The sequence below is a fragment of the Lineus longissimus genome, chromosome 18 (genome assembly GCF_910592395.1).
Source record: "Lineus longissimus chromosome 18, tnLinLong1.2, whole genome shotgun sequence".
NCBI classification, from domain to species: domain Eukaryota; kingdom Metazoa; phylum Nemertea; class Pilidiophora; order Heteronemertea; family Lineidae; genus Lineus; species Lineus longissimus.
In genome coordinates this window covers 9,405,333-9,419,330 of record NC_088325.1, presented here as the reverse complement: position 1 = coordinate 9,419,330, position 13,998 = coordinate 9,405,333, and the positions used below count along the sequence as shown (strand labels likewise).

Genomic DNA, 13,998 nt, shown 5'->3' with positions numbered 1-13,998 from the left:
TTAAAAATGTGTTCAATTCGTCTCCTCGATTTGATGCCATGATGCAGAGCTAAATCGCAAACTTCGAAAAAGTGCGTGAGGGACAAAAACAAATTATAGGGCGTCATCAATTTAAGTGGTCACGTGCGTTTTGGCAGGAGTCACGCGAGTCTTGTGGTCGTTAAAATTCCAAAGGAAAAAAATCATGCCGGATTTTTTGCGTTCTGACAAAAAATTTTGAAGCATATATGCCAATGAATTATTCTGATCGGAATCTTCAACTTGTTGTTGTCAAATTTCGGTCCTGAGATAAATTTGTGTACAGTTTCGCGATTTGTAGCATGATTCTGGCGTAAAATTTAGTCCTCTTGTAAAAAATCGGTCCTGAATAAATTCTGCTTTTGCATGCCATACCGCACTGCATCGGTTAGGCTCTGGTTTAAAACATGGAATGTGAAAAAGGGGATCAATTGACCAAACTATATCTTTAAAACTAATCAACGTCAACATATCACTCTAATTTCTTCGATTTTACCTTCAAGTTGGTCTCGAAATACATTCTAACGCTTTTGCTTTGTCGAATTTGATGCTGTAACTTATTTATTCAAATTTGATATTTCAATATCAATATCAGTGAAATCTCAAATTCGAGATCTCACTTCAAATGCATTTGAGGAATTTAAGAATATGTTTTGAGACCTCCCTGATGATAATCCGAAGAAATTAGAGTAATATGTTAGCGTTGATTTAGTTTTAAATATACGTATAGTTTGGCAAATTTCTCTTCGTATTACCGTTTTTAAAATGAAATCTTAGTGCTGAGGCAAGTAATTGAATGGAGTTAAGACTTTTTCGTCTAAATACGTATGTTATACACATATCTCTGCACGCTCTCACTCGATGTTCACCCCTCAGTGTGAAAATGCCTCGTTTTCCATTCATGCACTAGGGGCAATGGGTATATTAGGGAGAAGATCAAATTGCACATCACGTACATTCCCGAGAGCTCGGCTTCGGCCTTTCTTGGGAATGTCTATTTGACCCGTCAGCTTTTAGAAAAGATAAGATAGGCCGAAGTCATATATAGGTTTTATAATTAGAGATAGTGCCGTACAATCACTAAAGGGCAATCTGTCATATATAACCCCGTTCTTTGAGGCGACCGGGCAGTGGTTGCGGAATTGACCCGCCCAAGACGGCCGAACAGCAAGTTTCGCTTTTCTAGTCTGATTTTTTTCTGAACCAATTACTTTCATTTCTTTTTCGGAGTTTGAACATCGACATAAGACTACAAAATATGAACAAAGGAGTGGATTTTCTGGTGATTTTGTCACTACTGATCGGTAGGTTAATAGTTTACATCTTCCTAATTACCCAGGAGACGCAAAATCCTGAACTCCGGGCATTGTGTGACGAGTCCAGGTTCAGAGTCATCTGGTATTCCTGAATCCGAGTTCCTCAATGGTTTCCTCGCAAAAATTGCTCTTCCACGGCATACCTTATTCATTCGGATCAAGAGCTGCTGGGCCTGCTTTGAGGTGACTAAAAATAAAGACCTAAGACCAAAGACCTACAGTACAAAGACCCAACTACAAAACAAAGACCTCATTAAATGAAACAAACGTTTAATCCGATTGAGCCAATTTTTGGGTGTGTGTTGAAAGTCATAAATGCAAGCCTCCTTCCGTAAAAAAACAAAAACAACAAAACAAAGACCCATAGTAACTGAACAACGTTTGATCTGATTGAACCACTTTTTTCTGTGTGTTGGAAGTCATTGGGGTAAGCCTCCTTTCGCAAAAATCAACTACAAAATAAAGACCCCCTACTATAAAACAAAGAGCCCCCATAAAACTGAAAAACGTTTGATCTGGTTGAGGAATTTTTTGGTGTGTGTTTAGTCGCAAGGGAGCGCTGTTTGCCTGGAAGTACAATCAGGGACTTGGAATTCAGGAATACGAGATGACTCGGAACCTGGATTTGGCACGTAATGCCCGGAGTTCAGGATTTTAATTCTCGGGGGTGCTAATACAAGGTGCCATACAACAGTCAAGGAGGCGGCATAGGCTTACATTTTCACGGCGATTTAGCTTGACTTGCTACACATCTCATCATTTTGAGTACTTACCCTTAGACAAAAATACAGCCCAACGTAGATGACTTGAACATAGTACTTGCTATAAATCATCGTCAGAAAATAATAAATCCATTAATAGATCAGGTCAAGTCCTGGAGTTGGGGAAGTGTAGAGTGTTGGTGCAACACCGTAACCAAAAGGTAACACCAACACTACACCAACAGTTGACCAACCTGCTCGGTGTTGGGTTACACCGTTGCAACACTGGTGTTTGAGGAGAGAACCCCCAGGATATCAACACTAGTGTAAGAAAAGTTTTTCCCTTTTCTTACACTAGTGTTACACCACCCCAGCCCACCTCAAGAAACAAGGCAAATGCACAAATAACTAGAGGTAGGTATTTGGGAGTGGTCAAATTTCAGAGTTGGTCAAGGTGTTCAATCACTAGTGATCAGCCATGTTTTGCATTCGTACCAGACCAGTGCAGCAGGTGACCATGGCAAAAACAGCACTACACAATACCCATCATGTTCAAGATTCCGATCCGGCCGCCTTTTTTTTTATTTTGAAAATGTTCAGGTTCACAATTTACACCTCAAATGTCCGACACAGGCGATGTCATTCAAATGCATTTCCTTTGCTCATGTCCGTTTTTCTCTAGTCTCCGTGACAAATATCTTAACTTGAAAAGAATTGGATTAAAAAGTGAGCTCCAAAATAAAGATTTTTTGTTCTACCTTTTAACAGCTGAAAAAAATGTAGCCTGCCTCATTGGCAAATTTTGCTTCCTTGCTTACCAAATAAGGAAAACGGTATAGCTCACCATGTATTATATTATAACCTTGAAGGTCAACACTGCTGAATACTACATTATATACCTCATTTATGATCACCGATCTTCTTCCACTCTTAAGTAATCTAAGTATTATTTGACTACTTTAATTACTAAGTGCTCTCTTTCTTCTTACATTCTCTCTGCACTGCACTTATGTTTATTGTACTTTCATCTTATGTAAAATGTAAATTTTTATACGGATTCAATAAACGATTTGTAATTTGTAATTTGTAATTTCAAAACCGTTAAGTTCATTACAGTCATCGGGTAATGTTTTTCAAGGAAACGAGATAAGAAACAAGGAATTCTGGCATAAACAGTACTTAAGATACAGTTTTTCCGGCAAACTAGCGGTTTTGCTCAGTGGTTGTTCTTTTGGGCCGTTACGCATTCAACTCGGCTGACGTGACTGACAGATTCCGCCTTGACCGCGCCGTGACACAATCGGCTGTCTACACAAAAATGCCGTCCACACAACTCGCTTTGCGCTTGAAAATAACCGCCAACAAGGGTTTGATTGTGTGTTTTTTTTGGTTGAAGCGAGAAAACAAGATGGCGTGGACTCAAACACAGAGTCAAGTCCCGTGTTACTGTCTCCAAGCACTGGTATCTCTGATAATCCGACCAAAATCAGTAGGTTCGGATCATCAGCAGACACCAATCTCTGGAGATGAGGAGGGCCTTCCCACGAGGCCGTCGATCTTGACCTGCAGTGTGCCGATAGAAGGTCACAAGGGTCACGTCCAGGTAGAATCGTAGAATCGAGAAAATCGACAAGTCGGATATTGTTGGATAAGTATATTAGAATTTTCGTGAGAAGTATTCAAGTACAACATTCAGGTGAGCTGTGTACTAAAGGACAACTTACGTTAAGGTTATTTAAGGGTTGCTGAGAATCAGGATGGAGAGGTTAATATTTAGAATCTATGCCTAAGCAGGGAGCGTTTAATTTCGTATTTTTCAGACCGAAGTCAAAAGCCAAGACCCTAGATACTGGGTGTACCTCCTTTTTAAAGCCCCAACTGTCGCGCATGCGTCGTTGACCAGGAAGACCCTAACTCGTCATAAATGACCAATCAGGGACGGCCAAACCATTTAGGAATCGTCACAACCAAACCACGGGAGCGTGATTTGGCCCTTATGCAAACGAGCATCTGTGACCCAAGCCTATTGTTTCGGGGGTCCCTAAATGGCGACGACGATCCTGAGTCAGCGCGACAGCTGTAAACCTGCGAAAAACTAGTTTTAGAAATTCTGACCGAAGTCAACTTAATTCCAACTGACAACTCATTACTAATTAAGACTAGGTGGTTTTCTTGTTAATTAAATAAAAGATGGTCTTTTTAAATTAACCCCGTGAAAGGACAGCTTGAGTTCTCAGCGAAGTCAGAATTTGTCAAACTAATTGACCGAGTAAATATGTAGTCGAAACTCTCACACAAAAGAGAGGATGTCATTTTATATAAATTTATATGTCTGACCTCGATGCCAAGTTCCCAAATCGTACTTTCACGTACTTCACAAAGGGTAGAAACAAAGGTTTTAATTAAATAAATGGTTTACAAAATCACCATTCGTTAACTATCATCAGGGTGATTACCCTTTAAGAATTTCATTCATACAACATTATTTTAGTCGAGATATAAAACAGTAATTGAAAATTCTTATATAAATTATGGCTTTCCGCCTATGACTATAGGTATAACTTATTCTAAGGAAAACTAAGGATGTGTCGTTCGAATAAACTATTAATATATCGCTTCAATTTATGAATCTGAGTTTTTAGACATCACGTTTTTCAAAGTTATCTCCCTGTGTATTTGGTCAGGATGTACGCAAATTTTAGCAACAGCTGAAGGGTAATTACGTGAATGACTCCAATACTTCGTATAGTTTTGTACACAGCTCTTACATAGATATAAACCACAGATTTTGTCGGATTTAATGTGTTACCTCAGAGTGAGAGTGTGGCGGCTTGAACAATTTATATTAATCATTTGACCAACTTAAAGGGAAAATTACCCTACCATACTCTAAAAATTCCACCTTAAACTATTCCAATCTAAGAAAAATAAACCGCAGTTTAAGTAGGATATAAAGCCGTCTGTTACACCCTCACCCCCGAATAACACATTACTCCTGGAATGTGACGAAAAACCGACACCACTCGCCCTCGCGAATCTCCGGTCACCCACTTAAGGGGAAATGAGGAGTTGAAGTGATCTCGGAACAGTTTTGCCAAAGAAACCAGAACCACACCTCTCAATCACTCTACAACCAACCTTAATAACGTATATGACGTAACCAATCACTTCCAGCTTTGCCAGCCGCTTGGGTATATTTTTCAAGAACAGAAATCACCATGTATAATTTCATAATAAGATCAGAGGTGTAGTAATGGCTTAATCAGGAAACCCCGTCCCGAGGACGTTATCCAGTGTCTTTAACGAGAGTCATACCTAGTGACAGTTCACTGAGGTATAGATAAACAATAAGGAAAGCACAAAGTCTATCCGGACCAGTTGAAAGAAGGACGGAATCAACCCAGTCGAAGATCCGATGGGTAGTTGCGTGTCGGAGTCGAGACACCAAACGGAAGACTTCCATTCCACTACTTATGTTACATGTAGAGTAATTCTGGCATTTGCGATGAAGTATGCGTCACTGCGCCGATAATTTTATCGAATGGCGGGAGTCGTGTACCAACGGTAAGGAAGACGAAGATCGAGGTCATCCCTTTCTCGATGAAGAAGTATTACCGCAACGAAGTCGATAACACCGGGTAACACCGGTTGGCACGGAGATTTCCCGGCAATACAGCACTTATAAGATGTATGGAAAACGTATAATCTTCAGGAATAAAATCGTTCGGGAACACGGAGATGACTTCAAAGTAACATTCATATCCTAGAACACTCCGGAAGTAGCCATCAGGAAAGTCGATGATGAATGACGCGTGCAACACGAAATGTTTATGTAAACACGAAATCGAAAGTTTATCAATCATAGCATCCTGCCTGACTAATATCGCGGTGCGACATTACGTTACGGTGATGGTAGGGTCCCTGAGGAAGACGATACTTTTCAAGACGCAGCATCTTGATCGTGAAGAGCCCCAAAAGAAGTAATGTGGAAAATTGCGTACTCGATGTACAGCAGCAGGACTGGCATACGTAGATGTTACGGAACTCGTTCTAGATCGCAAAATTACCGACTCTATATGGATGTTGAACCCTCTTCCCTGGATGGCTTTTGGCGAAGTCGGCTGATTCGGGCTGATATCCTCAAGGTCCGGACAGTCTTTGGTAGGGTGCTTGTTGTACGATTAAAATAGAATGTAACCGAGGTGAACACATTATCATTACCCATATTCCCGGCGTGAATACCGGTTCCAAGCCTTAAACGTTTCCATAATATTCTTCATAATACAATAATCAATAAAATCGGTCCCAAGCCTTAAATCTTCCCATAATATCTTACATAATACAATAATTGATAAATATTTATAATTCTTTCCCTGTTCATTTTAAGTAAAAGTTTCTATATAAATTTATCTCTGACTTCAAACATCAATCAACAGTTCTCCACAATACGTGGTTTTTCACTCCGCTTGGCCGTCCCGTAAATTAAATTAAACCATTCTGTAATTAACGTTCATTTCAACATATAAATTACCAATCACGACAATCGTCCAAGTTATCATTCGCATTCCGGCGACAATGACTCATAATAAACTGAACATACTGTCTCAAAATTCAACAAGGCTTCGACTAATGCAATAATATATAATCAATAGATAGATATGGAGTCATAATGTTACAATACAAAGCCAAGATCCGTAAGATCTGTAGAAAATAACCCTAACTATAAAGAAGATAAATCCATTACTGATAAAATATTACCATTACAGGACCGCTAGTCCCAGCTTTCTGTGGGGGTCTGTGATGCTGTGGTGACACTGTCACTTGCCTTGTTACAAGTCGGGCACCCACCCAGGAAGGTTGCGATGTCCCCCACGAGGCAGCGATTGTGCGCCACATGAGTGCAACATCCGTTCTGGACGCCAATATTACCGTCCCTCATAGGCGGGATAAGGGCTACCGGGTCGAGACAGTAGGCACACAGTATTCTGCTGATACAACCTTAAGCACCTTCACGGTAGCGGGGTGGCTCGGCCCATAGCGTGTGAGCATGTGGTATACTCCCCTCGCCGCCATCTCTGGGTCTTGCATGAAGACCACGGCGGTGAGGAGTTTGTCACCTCCCAGAAGGGCGGCAATATCTAAGACAGAGGCCGGCGAGCACAGTCCTAGTCGATCCCGAAATTCCTCGGGACGGGCGAACAGGTCAGGTTTTTCCGCGACCAGGCAAACCAACCTGAAGAACGTGTTGTATGGAAATACCAGGTCCCATTCCCGGGGATAGGTGATCCGTAGACCTGGGTGTAACCACTCAAACCCCTCTGCCGGGAAATCCCGCAAAAGGTCGCGCAGGGCCGGTATGGACCTTCCGTTCACTGCAACCGTCAATATGCTTCCTGGGTGTGAAGGCTGACAATCTACTGAGCCGAAAGCCAAGGTGACAAATGAGCTGGCGAATTCCATCTGTAATTATAGGGAATATGAGAACTTTGGTGAGAGAGGACCATGGTAATTGTTCCAAATTCACCGGTCTAGTCAATACGTCCGGACGTGGGTTGAAATATGCAAGCCTCGTTATGGTAATACCTCATCAAATGAAGGAAACCCACAATGGTAGTACCTAACCATAGTCGTGACCCGGGCCACTAGTGCTAAGTGCAACACTTGTCACCTAATCAGCGGTGAAAAAAAAACCCCCCTTATACCGTGAATAAAACACCTCCACCGTTAATAGTGACACCGTCTACGGCCGCGACTAGTACCGCAGTGAATTACAACAATAGTACCATAGTAAGGATAACACCATAGTACCGACAGAGAACAAGGCACCTTGCCTTGATAGATTAAAGACCCTTTCCCCTCAAAGCTGATACGGCCAGCCCAAAGGCTCAAGAGAAAAAAAAAGAACCAGTCAGTAATTTCACGAGAAAGGAAAAAAAAATATTAAGGGGGCGGGGTACGGCTTATCAGTATTTAGGGCGTAGCCAACCGGGTCAGGTCGGGGTACAAGTTTTTGTCGGGGGCGGGCCTTTTTCCCCGACTCCGATTTCCCCGGTTTCATTATTTGGGGGTCGGCCTCCTTCCTATATTCCAGGGGGTAGTGCACTCCCTGGAAGAAAAGGGAAAGAGTGCAGCTGTAATCCTCTTTCAGGATGCCAGTGAGGTCGAAAGCTGAAAGGGATAATACGTTCACTGTCACGGGCAGCTCGACTTCGATGGCAGCCGATCCGTGGCCTATGACGCAATTATCGGGCCACTGTAGCTCGATCTCCCTCCGAAAACAAGCCCCCCGGGCAAAAATGGGCATTTTAAAGGCTCTGGTCAGTTGCTTGCAGCGAATAAAGTACATTGATGGGTGACCGAGCAAGGGCATTAGGGTCAATTGCACGGCTTTATCAATAGTGATAATCTCCAGCGTCAGCCAGGACATGCGACCATCCATGTTGGATGCGACAAGGGTAGACCGGCGACGTCTGATCCAGGATCCCAGTGGTCCGATCAACGATTTTAGGAAGATAAAGCCAACCAACCCAATGCTAATGATCAATAACACCCGGTCAATGTCCAAAAGGGTAGTCAATTCTTCCTGTACGCTTTTAGGAAGGGACAGCGTTATGCTGGAGTTGGCAGGGATTACATAAGATCTGGTCAAGGGGATGTTTGCTGCAGCTAAAGGAATTAAAGATGTGGCTGAGGCTCGCTGTCTACACCAGAGATATAGGAATCCGACCAAAGCTGTAACCGATAAAATTGTATTAGCAACCGACCACATCCAGTAGCCACCACCCGCCGACCCGGCTGTGGGGAGAGGCGCTTGGCCAGCCATTGAACTCAAAATTTGGTCGCTCTTCGTCTCGAAAACTTCATTAGAGGACTTCACATTTTTGGCAATATTCTTAAAATCGAGGGAGTATTTCCTCTCCCGTTGCATTACATTAGACCAATTCGTGGCGCCCATCTTAAGGTTAGGTATTTGAGCAGAAAAGGGTGTGTGGAATCCAGTATTCCCGCGAATCTTGGCAAGCTCCGATGGTTGATAGAAGCTATGTAAAACGGGAAGGTTCGCAGTGTGCAGAACAGTGATTTTGTCCTCGTCATCTGCCGCACACTGAGATACCTTCGCGAAAACCTTCCATTTGTCCGTCACCAAACCACAGTTACATTTAAGACGGACAACACAAAATAAACAAGCCGGGATAGCTTCTGGAGAGCCTCCGTCACATGTAAGTGACCAGCTCTCCTGTTCGCTACCGCTAACTAAATAGTAATTATCTCCCACTGCTAATGCTCCCTCAAACAGCGGACCGGTTTGATAACGGATTTCGCAATGGTCGTGAACGCGTTCAGGCATGTCAAAATATAAGGCGGAAGCGCAACTAACTACGTTTCTTTCGCGGACGCTAATCATAGCCGGACACAACTTCACATCAGCGCCCGTGCAACTAGCGTACAATTTAAAATCAAACTCACAATAATATTGAGCATCACGGGTAATACCAAAATAGGCCGGGAGGTCATTGATCAGTGTCGAGTTATACTTGGTAGTGCCATTCAGAGGTATCGGCAAAGCGATAATACTAAAAATATCCAGGAAAGCGTTTGTAGCAGTCACTGGTACCTTGACCGTGATGTACATGCTATTTGCAGATTGAGTGAAGAGGATATCTTTCACCTGGTAGTAATAAGAGACGCTAGGGTGAGCCACTGTATAAGTGGGGTGTGCCGCAGCAAGAGTATTGGTTATTTCATCAAGCATGCCCTGAACCTGATCGGGTGATATGATGTGTGCAGGCAGGAACCCGCGTAGGAGATCCTGTACACCTAAAGTCCACGCGGTACTCCGGTCTTGGATGACCGAGTAGGCCTGGAGGTACAAAATCGCGTCTTTTATCAGAAGTAACAAGATGTCCGACATCGCTTTACTAGTGTTCTCCTGGTCAGCCACCTTCTGGGTCAAAAACTCTAAATTGGAATGGAGGTCGGAGATAGCCGTCATAGCGTTACTTATGCGTGCGTCTGACGCATTCATGAAGGATCCCAGTTTCGTTCCGAGAGTTTTCACTTGGTTTGCTGTTACGGCCCCTAGTTCCTGATATTTCTGCAGATGCTGTGCCACAGCGGCGACATCATCAGCGGAGGCTAAACCAAATAGGCTGGTCGCTATGTGACCTAAGCCGGAGAAAATGGCCCTTTTATTTCTAAGGGATACCCTTCCAGGGATCAAGCCCTTAACAGTATCCATGTCTCTTGTGATCTGAACCAAGGACGCTTCTTCTTTCTTTCGTAATTCGTCCAACCAATCTGTAATCTGATTACAGAATATGAGAGCAGACCCAGCAAAATTCGCGGCACAAGCTCTGGGGTGTACCACACGCAATTGCGGGGGTTGTAGGAAGTCTACCATAAAGGTGTGATGCCATGTGCTTGCTGCCAAATTAGCCGTTGACACCCGGTGGAATGCGACTCCGAAATTCGGGCGGAGCACGGTATTATCAAACGCGTGGCAACAGTGCATAATCAGCAGGAAAGCTAAGGGAGGAAGGAGACTCATCTCGAATGACCTACCCGACCTGATCGTTTTAGGTTTAAATAACGTAATTGTGGTGCCCAAACAATACGGCGACACCTGGAAAGAGACAAAAATACTCGGAATAAATATAGATTATAACTGACTATTAATTCGACATAATATAAAATCCCTGTTTATTTACAATGTCGTCCTTGGGTAAATGAATATAGATGCGGACCCAAGGTTATTACATGATATATGATTATATTTCATTATAAAAGTATACTAAGCAGAACCGGTCGGAGCCTCAGCTCCATCCGAGGAGGGTACGTTGGGGATCACTATACCCTTGCTCTCGTAGTAATCTTCGATCAGTTTCTTATCAAATATGTTTTCTTCGGGCTCCCAGGAATTGTCCTTGGTTGGGTACCCCTGCCATTTACACAAGAATTTTGTCACTCCTTTGACCTTCTTATGTCTCACGATCCTCTCACACTCAAATATATCCGCTTCATTATCCTCAGTGACCGAGGAGCTATCTCGTTCCGACTCTGAGCTCACCTCCTCATCCGAACTCTCAGAATCTGTGGAAGAACCACGTGGTGCAGGGGATGGTGCATCACGTTTTACCTCCGTTCCATCTGTAACCAAGGCAGTGGTAGGCAGTTGGCCCCTTGGAATATAATCGTCCGGAATGGGCTCCATATCGGCCGCTGCCTCGGCAGGTGGAGCCATCTCATTACGATCCTGACAGTAATAGGGTTTCATCCTATTAACATGAATCATCACTGGCACCTTTTTGTTTTCGCTTGTTCTAACCTCATAATTTTCCGCTGAGACCTTCTTAGCCACTATGAATGGCCCAGTCCAGAACTTTCCAAATGTCCTTTTGTTTGTGGGATCCTTCATCCGTGGAGTGTATACCAGACACAATTCACCTACTTCATAAGACTTAGGTACCGCCGTACGATCGTAGATATCCTTCATCCTCTTTCTGGCCTCCAGAAGATTCGCCGTGGCAATTTCCTGTGCCATGCGGAGATTTTTCAGAATCATCTCCAGATATTCCTTATTTGATCTTGACTTTGCCGTCGGGGGTATCAAGGCAGCATCCATTGGCAGTAGAGGCAACCTCCCGAACAGCAAATAAAAGGGAGGATACCCATTTGACTGTAAACACGGACTCGAGTTATAGGCCATAGCACAAGCTTGGAGGTAGAGGTCCCAATCTGTCTGTGACCGATTGATGTACATCGAAAGACTAGTGCTGAGCGTCCTATTCATCCTTTCTGTGTTACCCTGACTTTGTGGGTGATATGCTGTGCTACCATGTCTCCAAGCACTGGTATCTCTGATAATCCGACCAAAATCAGTAGGTTCGGATCATCAGCAGACACCAATCTCTGGAGATGAGGAGGGCCTTCCCACGAGGCCGTCGATCTTGACCTGCAGTGTGCCGATAGAAGGTCACAAGGGTCACGTCCAGGTAGAATCGTAGAATCGAGAAAATCGACAAGTCGGATATTGTTGGATAAGTATATTAGAATTTTCGTGAGAAGTATTCAAGTACAACATTCAAGTGAGCTGTGTACTAAAGGACAACTTACGTTAAGGTTATTTAAGGGTTGCTGAGAATCAGGATGGAGAGGTTAATATTTAGAATCTATGCCTAAGCAGGGAGCGTTTAATTTCGTATTTTTCAGACCGAAGTCAAAAGCCAAGACCCTAGATACTGGGTGTACCTCCTTTTTAAAGCCCCAACTGTCGCGCATGCGTCGTTGACCAGGAAGACCCTAACTCGTCATAAATGACCAATCAGGGACGGCCGAACCATTTAGGAATCGTCACAACCAAACCACGAGAGCGTGATTTGGCCCTTATGCAAACGAGCATCTGTGACCCAAGCCTATTGTTTCGGGGGTCCCTAAATGGCGACGACGATCCTGAGTCAGCGCGACAGCTGTAAACCTACGAAAAACAAGTTTTAGAAATTCTGACCGAAGTCAACTTAATTCCAACTGACAACTCATTACTAATTAAGACTAGGTGGTTTTCTTGTTAATTAAATAAAAGATGGTCTTTTTAAATTAACCCCGTGAAAGGACAGCTTGAGTTCTCAGCGAAGTCAGAATTTGTCAAACTAATTGACCGAGTAAATATGTAGTCGAAACTCTCACACAAAAGAGAGGATGTCATTTTATATAAATTTATATGTCTGACCTCGATGCCAAGTTCCCAAATCGTACTTTCACGTACTTCACAAAGGGTAGAAACAAAGGTTTTAATTAAATAAATGGTTTACAAAATCACCATTCGTTAACTATCATCAGGGTGATTACCCTTTAAGAATTTCATTCATACAACATTATTTTAGTCGAGATATAAAACAGTAATTGAAAATTCTTATATAAATTATGGCTTTCCGCCTATGACTATAGGTATAACTTATTCTAAGGAAAACTAAGGATGTGTCGTTCGAATAAACTATTAATATATCGCTTCAATTTATGAATCTGAGTTTTTAGACATCACGTTTTTCAAAGTTATCTCCCTGTGTATTTGGTCAGGATGTACGCAAATTTTAGCAACAGCTGAAGGGTAATTACGTGAATGACTCCAATACTTCGTATAGTTTTGTACACAGCTCTTACATAGATATAAACCACAGATTTTGTCGGATTTAATGTGTTACCTCAGAGTGAGAGTGTGGCGGCTTGAACAATTTATATTAATCATTTGACCAACTTAAAGGGAAAATTACCCTACCATACTCTAAAAATTCCACCTTAAACTATTCCAATCTAAGAAAAATAAACCGCAGTTTAAGTAGGATATAAAGCCGTCTGTTACATTACACTCGTTTTGCACCGGTGTTACACTTTACACCGTAACCTCACACCAGGTGTCACCCTCAGTAATGAGGAAATTTTTATTCGGACACTATCAATTCTCCTAACCACTCACATAAGCCAAGCCATTGCTGTTAATTAGTTACCTGCACCCATTGTGGGTGTCTATACTAATTGACCAGCTGGGTGTAGGAGGATGATTTGAACAGCCTGACCTGCTTAACCTATCTTAGGATAATATATTCACACCAGTCGTGCTGTTTACATTTTCTGGATCCTGCATCAATAGTTACTGAAACATTTGAGTAACGGAAAGGGGTATATGGCCCCCTATTTCGTGCCACACAAATGCTTAAATAAGGGCGGGTCTGATCATTGAAATGCCGCATGCAATCATTATGCAAAGCAGACATTTCAACTACTCTCACTGGAGTATCATGCATCCAAACACTAATGACCACGACGGTGTGCCCATGCTATATTATACGTTGAGGCCGGTACCCATCAGGCGAATTGATTTCACCAGAATCGAATGAAATATATTCCAACATGAAGAGATCAGTTTCCTACAAAAGCTACTTTTAATGAGCACCTCCAGAAACTAAAAC

At 42.7% G+C, this 13,998-nt stretch overlaps 1 protein-coding gene across 1 annotated transcript in view; it reads left to right on the top strand.

Moving 5' to 3' along the window:
* The first annotated feature begins 1,147 nt into the window (after positions 1-1,147).
* Positions 1,148-13,998, top strand: part of LOC135502218 (ankyrin repeat and KH domain-containing protein 1-like) — a 334,848-nt gene continuing 321,997 nt past the window's right edge. The window contains exon 1 of the mRNA XM_064794875.1: positions 1,148-1,322. Coding sequence (XP_064650945.1) covers positions 1,277-1,322 — 46 coding nt within the window. The 5' untranslated portion in view covers positions 1,148-1,276. The remainder of the gene's footprint in view (positions 1,323-13,998) is intronic.